This window comes from Prionailurus viverrinus, chromosome B4 (assembly GCF_022837055.1).
Source record: "Prionailurus viverrinus isolate Anna chromosome B4, UM_Priviv_1.0, whole genome shotgun sequence".
NCBI classification, from domain to species: Eukaryota; Metazoa; Chordata; class Mammalia; order Carnivora; family Felidae; genus Prionailurus; species Prionailurus viverrinus.
Window position 1 is genome coordinate 40907950 of NC_062567.1, and position 12958 is coordinate 40920907.

The 12958-nt window shown below is 35.0% G+C and overlaps 2 protein-coding genes across 3 annotated transcripts in view; one reads left to right on the forward strand and one right to left on the reverse strand.

Moving 5' to 3' along the window:
- LOC125170908 (killer cell lectin-like receptor subfamily F member 1) lies at window positions 1-12713 on the forward strand. The gene is made up of 6 exons (XM_047867839.1): window positions 1-191; window positions 6938-7036; window positions 7943-8098; window positions 10755-10894; window positions 11510-11622; window positions 12132-12713. Exons 1-6 carry the CDS (start codon window positions 107-109, stop codon window positions 12238-12240), a joined length of 702 nt encoding a protein of 233 aa, XP_047723795.1. The 5' UTR covers window positions 1-106; the 3' UTR covers window positions 12241-12713.
- CLEC2B (C-type lectin domain family 2 member B) overlaps window positions 10061-12958 on the reverse strand; it is a 27528-nt gene continuing 24630 nt past the window's right edge. Inside the window, exon 6 of one of the 2 annotated variants that reach the window (XM_047867845.1) lies at window positions 10061-10118. The gene's annotated coding sequence lies outside the window, so the exon portion shown is untranslated. Of the gene's footprint in view, window positions 10119-11126; window positions 11139-12958 lie in introns of those variants that run through there. The other variant, XM_047867846.1, reaches the window with a different exon arrangement.

Below are 12958 nucleotides of genomic sequence, written 5' to 3' on the forward strand. Positions count from 1 at the left end.
GAGGACTAGCTCTGAATAGCAGCAGATTTATTATTTTCTTATTATATATCATACTTAGGAAAACAAAACGTACACATATACACAGATATATTCACCCACATTGAAGATGCAAGATGAAGAAAGATACATGACATTGAATTTACAATGGAAAAAAAGGAGTTCTATCGAAACATCCCAACTTAAATTTAAAGGTATGGTATTCCTTTTTTTTCCCTAATTGGTATGGGTTAATATGAATAAGAATTCAGTGTGGGTTAATCTGAATGTGAATACGGACGGTAATTTCCAACATTCCAGTCTTTACTGTTCTTGGACTATTTTGTTTTTTGGTGCTTTCCTCTCTCTGTCTGCCCCCATCTTGTCTTTCTGTCTCTCGCTCTCTCTCATTTATCAAGGTGAGGGCAACAATTGTTTTTAAAGTAAAATCTTGTGTCATATAGTTTCCTAAGGACATTCTCAGGACAAAATACACCCTTCCTTGTTATTAAGAAAAATTTGGGGTCATATAATTTCCTAAGGACATTCTCAGGAAAAAAAATACACAAAATTAGTAAAATTGGGATGGATGTTGAGCCCCAATCGTCCACCTCCTTCTCACTCATAAAAATGGCATCTTTGGTACTAGTTTTTAATTCAGCTTGTCAAAAACTTTGAGTGTATTTTTCACCAGGTGGATAATTTCAGTTTGGAAAATAGAGATACTGACTTGAAAGACCACAAAATGTAACGGCTCTTCTGTGCAAATTTTTTTTCACAGTTTGTAGATCTCACTCTGAAACCAAAATGGGTTTTGGTGCAGAAAAGGAGCTCAGGTGGCTGCAAATAATGAATGTGCAACTCCTAGCTATTTAAGTGGCATCTGCTAATATTCATCCTTTACCAATAAACGCATCGTTCGCTAATAGTAAAGTTTGCTAATATTTAGTAAAGCTTGGGGTGTGACATACGTTTGAGTCTAATTGACAGGTTAAGTCCTGTCATGATACACAGGGCTTTTACTTAACTTTGTGATTACATATTTGTGTATTTTGTTCCTCGTGTCTTGGTGGTAATGAAAATAAGACATTACATTTTTGCCACTATCTAAAGTTTCAGAATCACTGTAGAAATAGAGTTACGAATAATATAGTTACTTAATATAGATTGAGATGTTTTTGCAGGTTTTTCTTTTCTTGCCCTCAGTGTATATTCCATGCACAGTCCCATTATGTTTTAAAATTGCTTGGGGGCGCCTGGGGGCCTCAGTCAGTTAAGCGTCCGACTTCGGCTCAGGTCATGATCTCACTGCTCGGCCCCTGAGTTCGAGCCCCGCGTCGGACTCTGTGTGGACAGCTCAGAGCCTGGAGCCTGCTTGAGATCCTGTGTCTCCCTCTCTCTCTGCCCCACCCTCTGCTTGCACTCTGTCTCTCAAAAATGAATAAATGTTAAAAAAAAATTTCTTGAAATAATTCCTCTCCATGGTTAAGCCACTAAATATCCAGTTAGGGCCCTTTACTTCATCTTCCATTTTATTTTTAGGGATCACCTTTTTTTCACCTTGACTTAGTTCTTTTTATAATTATGTATAAGTATACACACTGTGCAATTGTAATAATATATACAATGCCTATTATACGATATAATTATAATTATTTTATAATTATTTAAAACATTTATGTATTTTCAAAGTCAAACCTAGATAACAAGGTACTTCCAGAGATCCCCAACTCCCCAAAATCCAGATTCCATCTTTTGCTTTCACCCTGCCCTCTCCTCCCACACATTTCAATCCTACATACAGGCTAACATTTCTCTATGAAGTGGATGTGCCATAGTTTATTCCACTAGTTCCATTATTGGCCATGTAAGATGTTTGCATTGCTTTTCTACTGTATTCCTATTATACATAGCATTGCAATGCCTTGCACATTGTCTTCTCATGTTTTGCCAACATGTCACTGGGATGTATTCCTAGAAGAGAGATTGCTGGATACTAATGCAAATGCTCATGTAATTTTGCTCGTTTTCCCCCAAATATCACTCCACACGAGGGTACCATTTTATACCATGATGAATCTAATAGTGGCAAATATCTTTTTAAAATACTGACTTCAATGGGGCACCTGGGTGGCTCAGTCGGTGAAGCGTCTGACTCTTGCTTTCAGCTCAGGTCATGATCTCATGGTTTGTGAGTTTCGGGCCCCACATTGGATTGCTTGCTGACAATGCAAAGCTTGCTTGGTATTCTCTCTCCCTCTTTCTCTGCCCCCCCCTTGCTTGCTCTCTCTCTCTCTCTCTCTCAAAAATATACAAATAAGCAAAAAAATAAAATAAAATACTAATTCCAATTCTTTTGGTATACCCAGAAGTGGGATCGCTGAAAGGTTTGGTAGCTCTATTTTTCTTGTTTTGAAGGACTGTCATACTGTTTCCAATAGTGACTGCATCATTTTATATTCTCACCAACAGTGTGCAAGGGTTCAAAGTTCTCCACACCCTCACCAACACCTGTTATCTCTTTTTTTTTTTTAATTTTTTTTTTTCAACGTTTATTTATTTTTGGGACAGAGAGAGACAGAGCATGAACGGGGGAGGGGCAGAGAGAGAGGGAGACGCAGAATCGGAAACAGGCTCCAGGCTCCGAGCCATCAGCCCAGAGCCTGACGCGGGGCTCGAACTCACGGACTGCGAGATCGTGACCTGGCTGAAGTCGGACGCTTAACCGACTGTGCCACCCAGTCGCCCCACCTGTTATCTCTTTTTGATAGCCATTCTCACAGACGTGAAGTGATATCTCATTATGGTATTGTTTGCATTTACCCGATGATTAGTGATGTTGAAAGACTTTTCAGGTACTCGGCCATTTGTATGCCTTCTTTGGAAAACAGTCTATTCAGATCCTCTGCCCCTTTAAAAATAAGATTTTTTTTTTGCAATTGATTTGCATAAGTTGTATGAGTTCCTTATATATTTTGAATGTTGGCCTTTTATCAGATAAGATATAGATTTGCAAATGTTTTCTCCCTCTAATTTTTTTTTTCTCTCGTTCCTTGTGTCTTCAATTTAGGTGGTTTATTTGAGATCTTCCTTTAAAAAATTTTTTTTTTACTGTTTCTTTATTTTTGAAAGAGAGAGAGAGAGAGACAGAGTGTAAGCGGGGTAGGGTCAGAGAAAGAGGGAGAGACAGAATCCGAAGCAGGTTCCAGGCTCTGAGCTGTCAGCACAGAGCCTGAAGTGGGGCTCGAACCCATAAGCTGCGAGATCATGACCTGAGCCGAAGTCAGGCCAAAGTCAGATGCTCAACCTACTGAGCCAACCAGTACCCCAGATCTTTCTTTTCATCTCAATGTAGGTATTTATGGCTATAAACATCTCTCTTAGAAGTGCTTTTGCTGCGTCCCGTAAGTTTTGTTGTGCTGTATTTTCATGTTTATTTGTCATAAGTTTTGTGCTGTATTTTCAAGTTTGTTTTTTAAAGATTTTTAAAAATTTCCCTTTTGATTTCTTCTTTGACTCATTATTTGTTCAAGAGTGTGTTACTTAATTTGACATATTTGTAAATTTTCCAGTTATCCTGCTGTCTTGATTTCTAGCTTCATACCATTGTCACTGGAAAAAAATCCTTCATATGATTTCAATCTTCTTAAATTTGCCATGACTTGTTTCATAAACTATCATATGATCTATCCTGGAGAACGTTCTGTGTGCATTTGAGAAGAATGTGTATTCTTCTGTTATTGGATGGAATGTTCTGGGTATGTCTGTTAAGTGCATTTGGTCTAAAGTAATAATTCAAGTTCCACGTTCTTATAGTGATTTTTTGTTTGGATGGTCTATCCATTGTTGACTATGAGGTATTGAAGCCCTCTATTATTATTGCACTGTTGTCTATTTCTCCCTTTCACATCTGTTAATATTTGCTTAATGTATTTATCCATTTTGATGTCAGGTGCATATATATTTCTGATTATTATATCCTCTTGATAAATTGACTCCTTTATCATTATATGATGATGACCTTCTTTGTCTCTTGGTACAGTTTTTGACTTAATGTCTATCTTGTAGCTACCTCTGCTTTCTTTTAGTCTCCATTTGCATAGAATATCTTTTTCTGTCCCTTCTTTTTGAGCCTACGTGCATCCTTAAGGAAGAAGTGAGTCTCTTGTACATAGCATGCAGTTGTATCCTGTTTTGTTTTTTTTTAATCTATCCAGCCACTCCATGTCTTTTGATTGGAGGAGTTAATCCATTTATAATTAGAATAATTCTTTTTTTTAATTTTTTTTATTTTTGAGACACTACTTATTTATTTTATTTTTATTTTATTATTTTCTAATATGAAATTTATTGTCAAATTGGTTTCCATGCCACATGAGAAAGAATGAAATATGGCCTTTTGTAGCAACGTGGATGGAACTGGAGACTGTTATGCTAAGAATAATTCTTGATATGACAAGACTTACTAATGCCATCTTATTACCTGCTATTTAGCTGTTTTGTAATTCCTTTATTCTTTTCTCTTTTTCTTGCTGCCTTCCTTTGTGAGTTGGTTTTTCATTGCGGTATGCTTTGATTCACTCTGCTTTTAGTGCATGCATCTAATAATGTGTAGGCTTTGCTTTGTGGTTACCATCCACTTCTGTAAAACATCTTATAGATATAATCAGTCTATTTTACACTGATAACAACTTCAATCTCATACAAAAACTCTTCCTTTTTAATGCTTGCCTTTTATGTTTCCGATGTCACAATTTGCCTTTTGTAGTGTGTATTCAATAACAAATTATTGTTATCTATAGTTAGTTTAAAGACTTTTTTCCCCTTTAACTTTTATATGAGAGTTAATTAATTTTTTCCAAACTTCTGTGGAAAACTTCCAGTGTTTCTCAATTAAATTCATTAGACAAACAAACAAACAAACAAAAAACACCTGTTACTGGTGTGCATATTGAACAAGTATCCATCAATTCCTGCTTTATTTTCTAGCATAAAGTTGTTGGGTTTTATCAATTGCATTTTTTTACAACTATTGAGATGATCATACATTTCCTTCTAGCTCTATTAATAAGACAAAATGAATTTCTTACTATTGAATAGCATTGGATTCCTAGTATAAATCTGCCATGGTCATTTTATGTTTGGGCGACAATAATATATTTAAGATTTTTGTATGGACACTTAGGAGTGATTGATTTTGGATTTTTTTTTTAATTTTTTTTTTCAACGTTTATTTATTTTTGGGACAGAGAGAGACAGAGCATGAATGGGGGAGGGGCAGAGAGAGAGGGAGACACAGAATCGGAAGCAGGCTCCAGGCTCTGAGCCATCAGCCCAGAGCCTGACGCGGGGCTCGAACTCCCGGACCGCGAGATCGTGACCTGGCTGAAGTCGGACGCTTAACCGACTGCGCCACCCAGGCGCCCCTGATTTTGGATTTTTAAAATTATTTTTATTTTCTGACGTTAAAGTCTTGTAAGTTAAATTCTGTGCAGGAGAATTCTCTACAATTTCTCTACAGGAGAAAACACAAGATAGTGAAAATGTTATTTCCTCCAAAATCGTAAACCTTAATATGGCTCAAATTCATACTGTGGAACTCTTTTCATGATGCTTAAGAGAAATAATTGAGCCTCAGTTTGAAAAGGCTTCTGCACCCTTTCTCCTAATGTTTTCTGATAATCATGTGTTTGATTTTTTTAAATGAATAAATGACATTTTATTACATGTGTTGAATACTTTGAATTTTTTGATGATAACTTTTAACATATCAAAATATTAAAAAATAATCTGGGAAATACAGGGAATTCATTAAGTGAATGAATACAACATATCTTATTTTACTGTCTTGTTAATATTATAAGATAAAAGCTATGTACTATTTTTCTGACATACTGTTTTATATGGTTTATGATGCTCTTTCTCGACCAGGTTCAGCATCTTCAAATGTGGTTTTTTTACTCCCATAGACTTAAAGGGTATTTGGAATATGAATTTCAGCATTTATAATTCAATTTATTGACTGAACAATAAGGATGATCATAGTTAGGGGGAGTGGCTTCTTATCAATTATTGTGATACATTTGCAAAAATTATCTTTGATGACATAAAATGTTGTGCAAATATAGGTGTCAATTTATTCAACATAAAATAATTGCTCATATAATTCCACAAGCTAATGTCCACCAACCTAAGTCCTTTTTAATGAGGTTGAGAAAAATAACAACGTATATAATTGAGGCGCTGGATGAGACTATTTACTTTCTGTGTTATGACACCAGTTTGTTGATAACAGCCATCACTGAATGCACATCTTATCTTGAACCTAGCAGTATATGGAAAATAAAATGAGTATTTTCATACATATGAAAAAGGAAATAGTCGTCACTCTTAAAGAATTTACCGTCTAAAGAGAAGCTGAAGCATCATTATTACATGAGTTAGAAAAGATTTTAGGATTTTTTTTTTTAGATTAGAATAGCTGGTACCAGGAGTCGTATTTAGCTTTGATTTGTATTGCTTTCTTAGTAAATGAGATGGGTTGAATGACTTGTGAATATTATTACATTAAAGCAAATTTATTAATTAGAAAGTATCTATTTGTGTGAATATAGATGTGTGTATTTGTAAGTGCACACACACAAATGAGCGTGTGTATGCATGCGTGCTTGGGGAATTATTAGGTGTATACATTAAAATTCTTTATCCCTCTGGTCAGTTATGTCAAATATTAGCAATTTCTTAAGATCTGATATAACATGCATCATAGCTCTAACCAAGTAGTGTTACTATTACTGAATAAAATACATATTTATTTTTCTGTTTATTTAGGTTTTAAGCTTGTGATTGCCTGATATCATTTGAAATTCAAAACCAATATTATTTGCAATCCTCGTCTTACAGTTGCTTTCACTTCTTAGAAATTACTTTTCTAAGCTAATTCATTTGATTAATCCCTCAGATTCTTCTGTGATGTTGCCTTGGTCTAAAATCTTACTGGGAATATCTGGAACCATAAATGGTATTCTGGTTTTGACTTTGATTTCCCTGTGTTTACTGGGTAAGTTGAAAGATTTTAAATACAAGTATGGAAATGTTTACGTTCTTCTTACTACTCTTTTCATATTCATTCATTCACTTACTTATTTTCTGTCATGTTAACAAAGGCTTAATTAGAAGCTACTGTGTATAAAGCCATATAGCATTCTCCATTGTAATGTATTTAATCTGTAGTCAAATCAGGTGAGTATCTTGTTCTCAAGTGGCATACATTCTAATAGGAAGAAAACGTGTGTGTGTGTGTGTGTGTGTGTGTGTGTGTGCGTGTGTGTGTGTGTGTGTGTGAGAGAGAGAGAGAGAGAGAGAGATGTATTTGGAAACCATGTTTTGGATTTCTTAGAAAACTGTGAATAAAGAGAATTCCATTATTTTCCTTAAAAATATTTATATGTTTTATCTAAGATTACATTCAGTTTATTTTTTTGTCCAACAAATATTTACTGAACAGCTACTATACCCCAAGCATTACCACAAATTTTCACCCCCCCCAAAAAAAAGGATTATCAGGGTCAAGAATCTCTAATGAAAGAAATAGATTTTAAATAAATAATTATGGTAGAATAGGCTAAACACAGTATCATAGGTTTCAGTAAGGCATTAAGAAAACATGGAAAGAGGATGTAGGCTCTCTAGAGGAGGAATTTTGCTTTATTTCCTACTGTATCACCAGTTCTTAGGACAATGCCTGGCACAGAATAGATCCGCAGCAAATATGTATTCTAAAAACGAATTAATCGTGTCATCCTTGAAGTTATTTTTCATTAAATGAACATGAAAATAAGAAACTTCCCAGTTACCCCTTCAGCTGTTTCTTGTTCGAATCATCAGAATCATTCCAAAGAATTTGTCTCTGAAACATTGCACAGAAAAGATATTTACCCTATGTTAAAATAATCCTGTTGTTAAGTTTCTCAGGGAGTATTGCAAAAATGCCAAAAAGGAAATAATTCAAATCTCACCCAACACGATGACATTGGAAACCCCAAAATGAATAATGGCACAAGAGGAAATTTAAGTAATAAGGACACAAGCCACTGTGGCTCACAAGCTACGGACCATACAGGTATCTCTCAAGGCTTTGGCTTATATTGAGTTTAATTGTTTTGGCTTTCAAAATTTGAAAAATCCTATTTAACAGGTATGCATACATATGCATACACATACATATATATATGTATATATCTTTATGTACATATATATATTGATTATTCTTTTTCCAGTGGGAGGAAAGCTGTAAAAAAAGAACAAAACTGTCTGTTCCCTTCAGGAACTTAAAATCAAATTGAAACACATAAATATGGAAAGTTAACTGCGATTATAAGGCAGTGTATAAATAAGCTGCCAATAACTATTTTTGTCTCTTATTTATTCTGGTTTGAAATTCAAAATGAATAAAAGTGATTATACACAACAAATTATCCATTATGATTTTATGCTTAGAACTTGCAATCATGCAAAATTTTGGAAAACTGTCCCTTCTGCTTCCCATTATTTTCAGTTTAACTTTAGAACACTTACCTTTTTGAGCCTTCAACATTTACTTCGGTTTATGTGAAAAATGTGTTGATTAATTTATTTTATAATTACTTGCCAAATAACTCCATTAGTTTGTGTTATTCTCTTGATCACATATGAAAATGTCATATATATTATGGTTTACTTATTGGTACTCTTTGCTTTTGGATTGTGTATCTGTTTTACACGTATAAGTCTCAAAGTAATTAAGATACTGTAATTTTAACACATATTTTACACTCTGATTAGATGTTAAGAAAGCTTTGATAGGTAAACATGGAATCATACAGACACCATTAAACTTTTATTAAAGTCAGTCTAAATGCTGTATATCCAATTCTGAGATATTAATTTCCTATTACTTTTTTTATTTAATTGAAGAAATACAAACATGAAGTTAACCATTTAAAATAATGCAATTCAGGGGCGCCTGGGTGGCGCAGTCGGTTGAGCATCCGACTTCAGCCAGGTCACGATCTCGCGGTCCGGGAGTTCCAGCCCCGCGTCGGGCTCTGGGCTGATGGCTCAGAGCCTGGAGCCTGTTTCCGATTCTGTGTCTCCCTCTGTCTCTGCCCCTCCCCCGTTCATGCTCTGTCTCTCTCTGTCCCAAAAATAAATAAAAAACGTTGAAAAAAAATAAAAAAATAAAAATAAAAATAAAATAAAGTAAAATAATGCAATTCAATGGCATGAGGACATTTGAATGTGCAACGGCTAATCTATCTAGTTCCCAAACATTCTCATCACCCAGAAGAGAAATTCCTACTCCCGATAAAAAAATCCCCTACTCCTTCACCCCGGCCTTTAGCAACCACTAATCCGTCTTCTGTCTCTGTGGATTTACCTATTCTGCATTTTCATATATGGAATCATACAATATTTGACTTTTTGTGTCTTGCTTCTTTCACTTAGCATAATGTTTTCAAGGTTCATTCGTGTGACATCATGTATCAGCATTTTATTTCCTTTTATGACTAATATTCTGCTCTTTGTATATATCTAAAATTTGTTTAAGATGGCAATACCAATCAAAGTGATCTATCAAAATTCCAATGCCCTTTTTTTTTTTTTTGCGGAAATGGACAAAGTGATCCTGAAATTCATATAAAGTTGCAAGAAATCCTGAATAGTAAAAACAATCTTGAAAAAGAAGAATAAATTTGGCAGATTCACATTTTCCAATGTCAAAACTTAATGGGGATGGAAAGATGAATCCTAGCTGCTTAATATTTATGGGGTTTCTTTTCACGGTGATGAAAATATTTCGGAATTAGATAGTAGCTGTATTTGCACATTGTGGACATGCTAAAAATTCATACACGTTAAAGTGGTTAAAATGGTGGCTTTTGTGTTACATGAATTTTACTTCAATAAAAAAAAGAGATTTTAGGGGCACCTGGGTGGCTCAGTCGGTTGAGCGTCCGACTTCGGCTCAGGTCATGATCTCGTAGTCCGTGAGTTCGAGCCCCGCATCAGGCTCTGGGCTGATGGTTCGGAGCCTGGAGCCTGGTTCCGATTCTGTGTCTCCCTCTCTCTCTGACCTTCCCCCGTTCATGCTCTGTCTCTCTCTGTCTCAAAAATAAATAAATGTTAAAAAAAAAAGGAGATTTTAATGGCCATAAGTTGGAATAGATATACTGACCTGCCGTCATATTTACACATACAATTTACTTTCGTTCATTATTATGCCAAAGTCTTAGGTATTTACAATTTAAGACCTCAGTTTAATTTTAATTTAAGAAAATCGAGGAATATAAACTTGTAATTATATAGAGGTTGAAAAAACTAAATTCTCAATATTAGTTAATATCAAAAGGGAATCATTAAGGATTTATGCACATAAAGGAAGTAGAGAAGTCTTAAAGCTTTATTTGGTTAAATTATAAGAAAATGGTATAAATAATGTTTAATCTCTCAAGTAGCATTAATGCAATATACAGCTTAAATGGTTCATGTTATTTTAGAAATTACATTGGATCTGGGCATGAAAAACATTCCCCTTTGTCTAAGTTTTGCTTCATCTTACTAAGTTGATTTCTTAATTCCCAAGAATTATCATTTGTGTTTTGGACACCTTGTAAATCTGAACCCCTTGTTGTGAGTGATTTTATCATACAGCTCCACTCTTATACAACACGTAAGTATTCAGTGTCCAGAGATACGTATGTAATTTAATTTTCTTTGTTTCCTTTGTGTCACTACAGGATTGTGCCCATCAGAATGGCTCAAATATCATAAAAAGTGTTATTGGTTCTCTAATGAGATGAAAAGTTGGAGTGACAGTTATAGGTATTGTTTGGGAAGAAAATCTCATCTACCAATCATTCAGGACCACATTGAAATGGTTAGTGGTTTAGGGCCAGGGTTATGGCATTAGTTTCTGTGGAGTTAAAAATAGCCTACCTCAGGGCGCCGGGGTGACTCAGTCTTTTAAACATCGGACTCTTGGTTTTAGCTTAGGTCATAACTTCACGGTTTTGTGGGTTCGAGGCCCACGCCCAGCTCTGCACTGTTAGTGCGGAGCCTGTGTGGGATTCTCTGTCTCCCTCTCTCTCTGCCTCTACCCCACTCATGCTGTATCTGTTCCTCTGTAAACAAATAAAAAAGTAAATAAATAACTTAAAAAATGACTTACGTCCTATTTCTTCCCACCCTTCCAGTCAGTTATCATTTACCTTGATTACTGAGTTTTTGGCACCTTCCTAAATTTTGTGCTCAAAGCCAGTGCCTTACTTGACTCATGCTAGCCCTGGACTGAATACTTGCATTCCATGTACAGGTAGTGTATACGTATATGTATGTTTACAATAAACGTGCAATGTGTGTAAGTAAGTTATGAATTGATTACTATCAGAATGCTCATGCAGGATACTAATTGTCCAATAAAATCCTAAATCGTTTTAATATGTCTGAAAACTATTAAAATATTCTGTTCACTTACTCATTCCTCACTTCTTAGGCTTTTATACAGAAAAACCTAAAACAATCAAACTACGTGTGGATTGGGCTCAACTTTACATCCCTGGAAAAGGCATGGACCTGGGTGGATGGTTCTCCGTTAGATTCAAAGACGTGAGTCTTTTCAAAAAGACTATCTGATTTACTGTCTATCGTAGAACTTATCTTCATAAAGCACCTCTCAGTCCACCAAAATCAACTCTGAAATAGTTCTCGGTACTAAAACATTTGAAAGGATGAAAATCAGGTTAATGTTGCCTGGAGTAATGATGGATACTTTGGTTTTGTTTTCAAAGCAAAAGACTAGAAAAGAATAATGGTTGTGCATTTATTGTTTAAAAACTACACCATATACAACAATGGAAAGAAGACTAGACCAAGGATGTGGGCACAAATGTACTCTCAGTTCTGTCACTTCTAAACAGACTCTCTGGGAACTTTCTGCGAAATCACAGGCAGCAATATTAAGTAACAGACATACTGTAACTTTTAGTGAATTAAAAGGATTTGAAAATGCCCTGAAATCTGAGTTACGTTTTGATTAAGGGAGGGAATTAGCCGAAAACGTAAATGGATGTCGTTAGCAGCGATGATTAACAATGTATTTATCATTTCTTCTACAGATTTGTCATAAAAGGACCAGCTAAAGAAAATAGCTGTGCTGCTACCAAAGAAAACAAAATTTACTCTGAAACTTGCAGCAGTGTTTTCAAATGGATTTGCCAATATTAGAATTAAAAAAAAAATTAGTAGTGAACTAATCAATGATGAAAGCTTTTGCCTATTAGGTTCTAATATTAACCTTAAGGAGTGAGAATTTAAAACTGAAAACAACAAAATGTCTTCTCCATTTTCTCTCCATCGTCTACATTGGTCCTAATCTCAGAGTAACCCATGTAAATAATCCAAAATATGCCCTTCCCATTTTTTATGTGATTATATAATCCAGTGTGAGTCCATGGATTTATACTCAGGACTTTTATTCATTTTTCATGCTATAACAAATGTGACCAAATTTATCTGCTTTTCTGTATTTTGCTGGTTTATGTGTAACAATATTCTGTGTTAATTTCATATTATTCTGAGTTGCATTGTAGTATGGATTTATATATGTTTTAGTGCTTTGTTGAGCATTAACTTCATTCTCAGGTTTTTGCTACTGTAAGCTATGTTGCAATAAACATTCTGAATATCTTTTTATTTTATTTTAAAGTTTATTTATTTATTTTGAGAGGGCGGGGGCAGAGAGAGAGAGGGGAAAGAGAATTCCAAGCAGGCTCCACACTGTCAGCGCAGAGCCCAATGCAGGGCTTGAACTCAAAACCCTGAGATCATGACCTGAACAGAAATCAAGAGTCAGAGGCTTAAACGACTGAGCCACTCAGATGCCTGTGAATATTTTTTTAAATGGTAGCCCTTTCATTTCTTTTTCTTTGATATAGACCTTAAA

What these genes read in the sequence shown, in the direction of transcription:
- LOC125170908 (XM_047867839.1), top strand. Translation starts at nt 107, where the DNA reads ATGCAAGATGAAGAAAGATACATGACATTGAATTTACAATGGAAAAAA. An exon ending in ATCCCAACTTAAATTTAAAG is followed by an intron (nt 192 to 6,937) that starts GTATGGTATTCC and finishes TTAATCCCTCAG; the next exon opens with ATTCTTCTGTGATGTTGCCT. An exon ending in ACAAGCTACGGACCATACAG is followed by an intron (nt 8,099 to 10,754) that starts GTATCTCTCAAG and finishes GTGTCACTACAG; the next exon opens with GATTGTGCCCATCAGAATGG.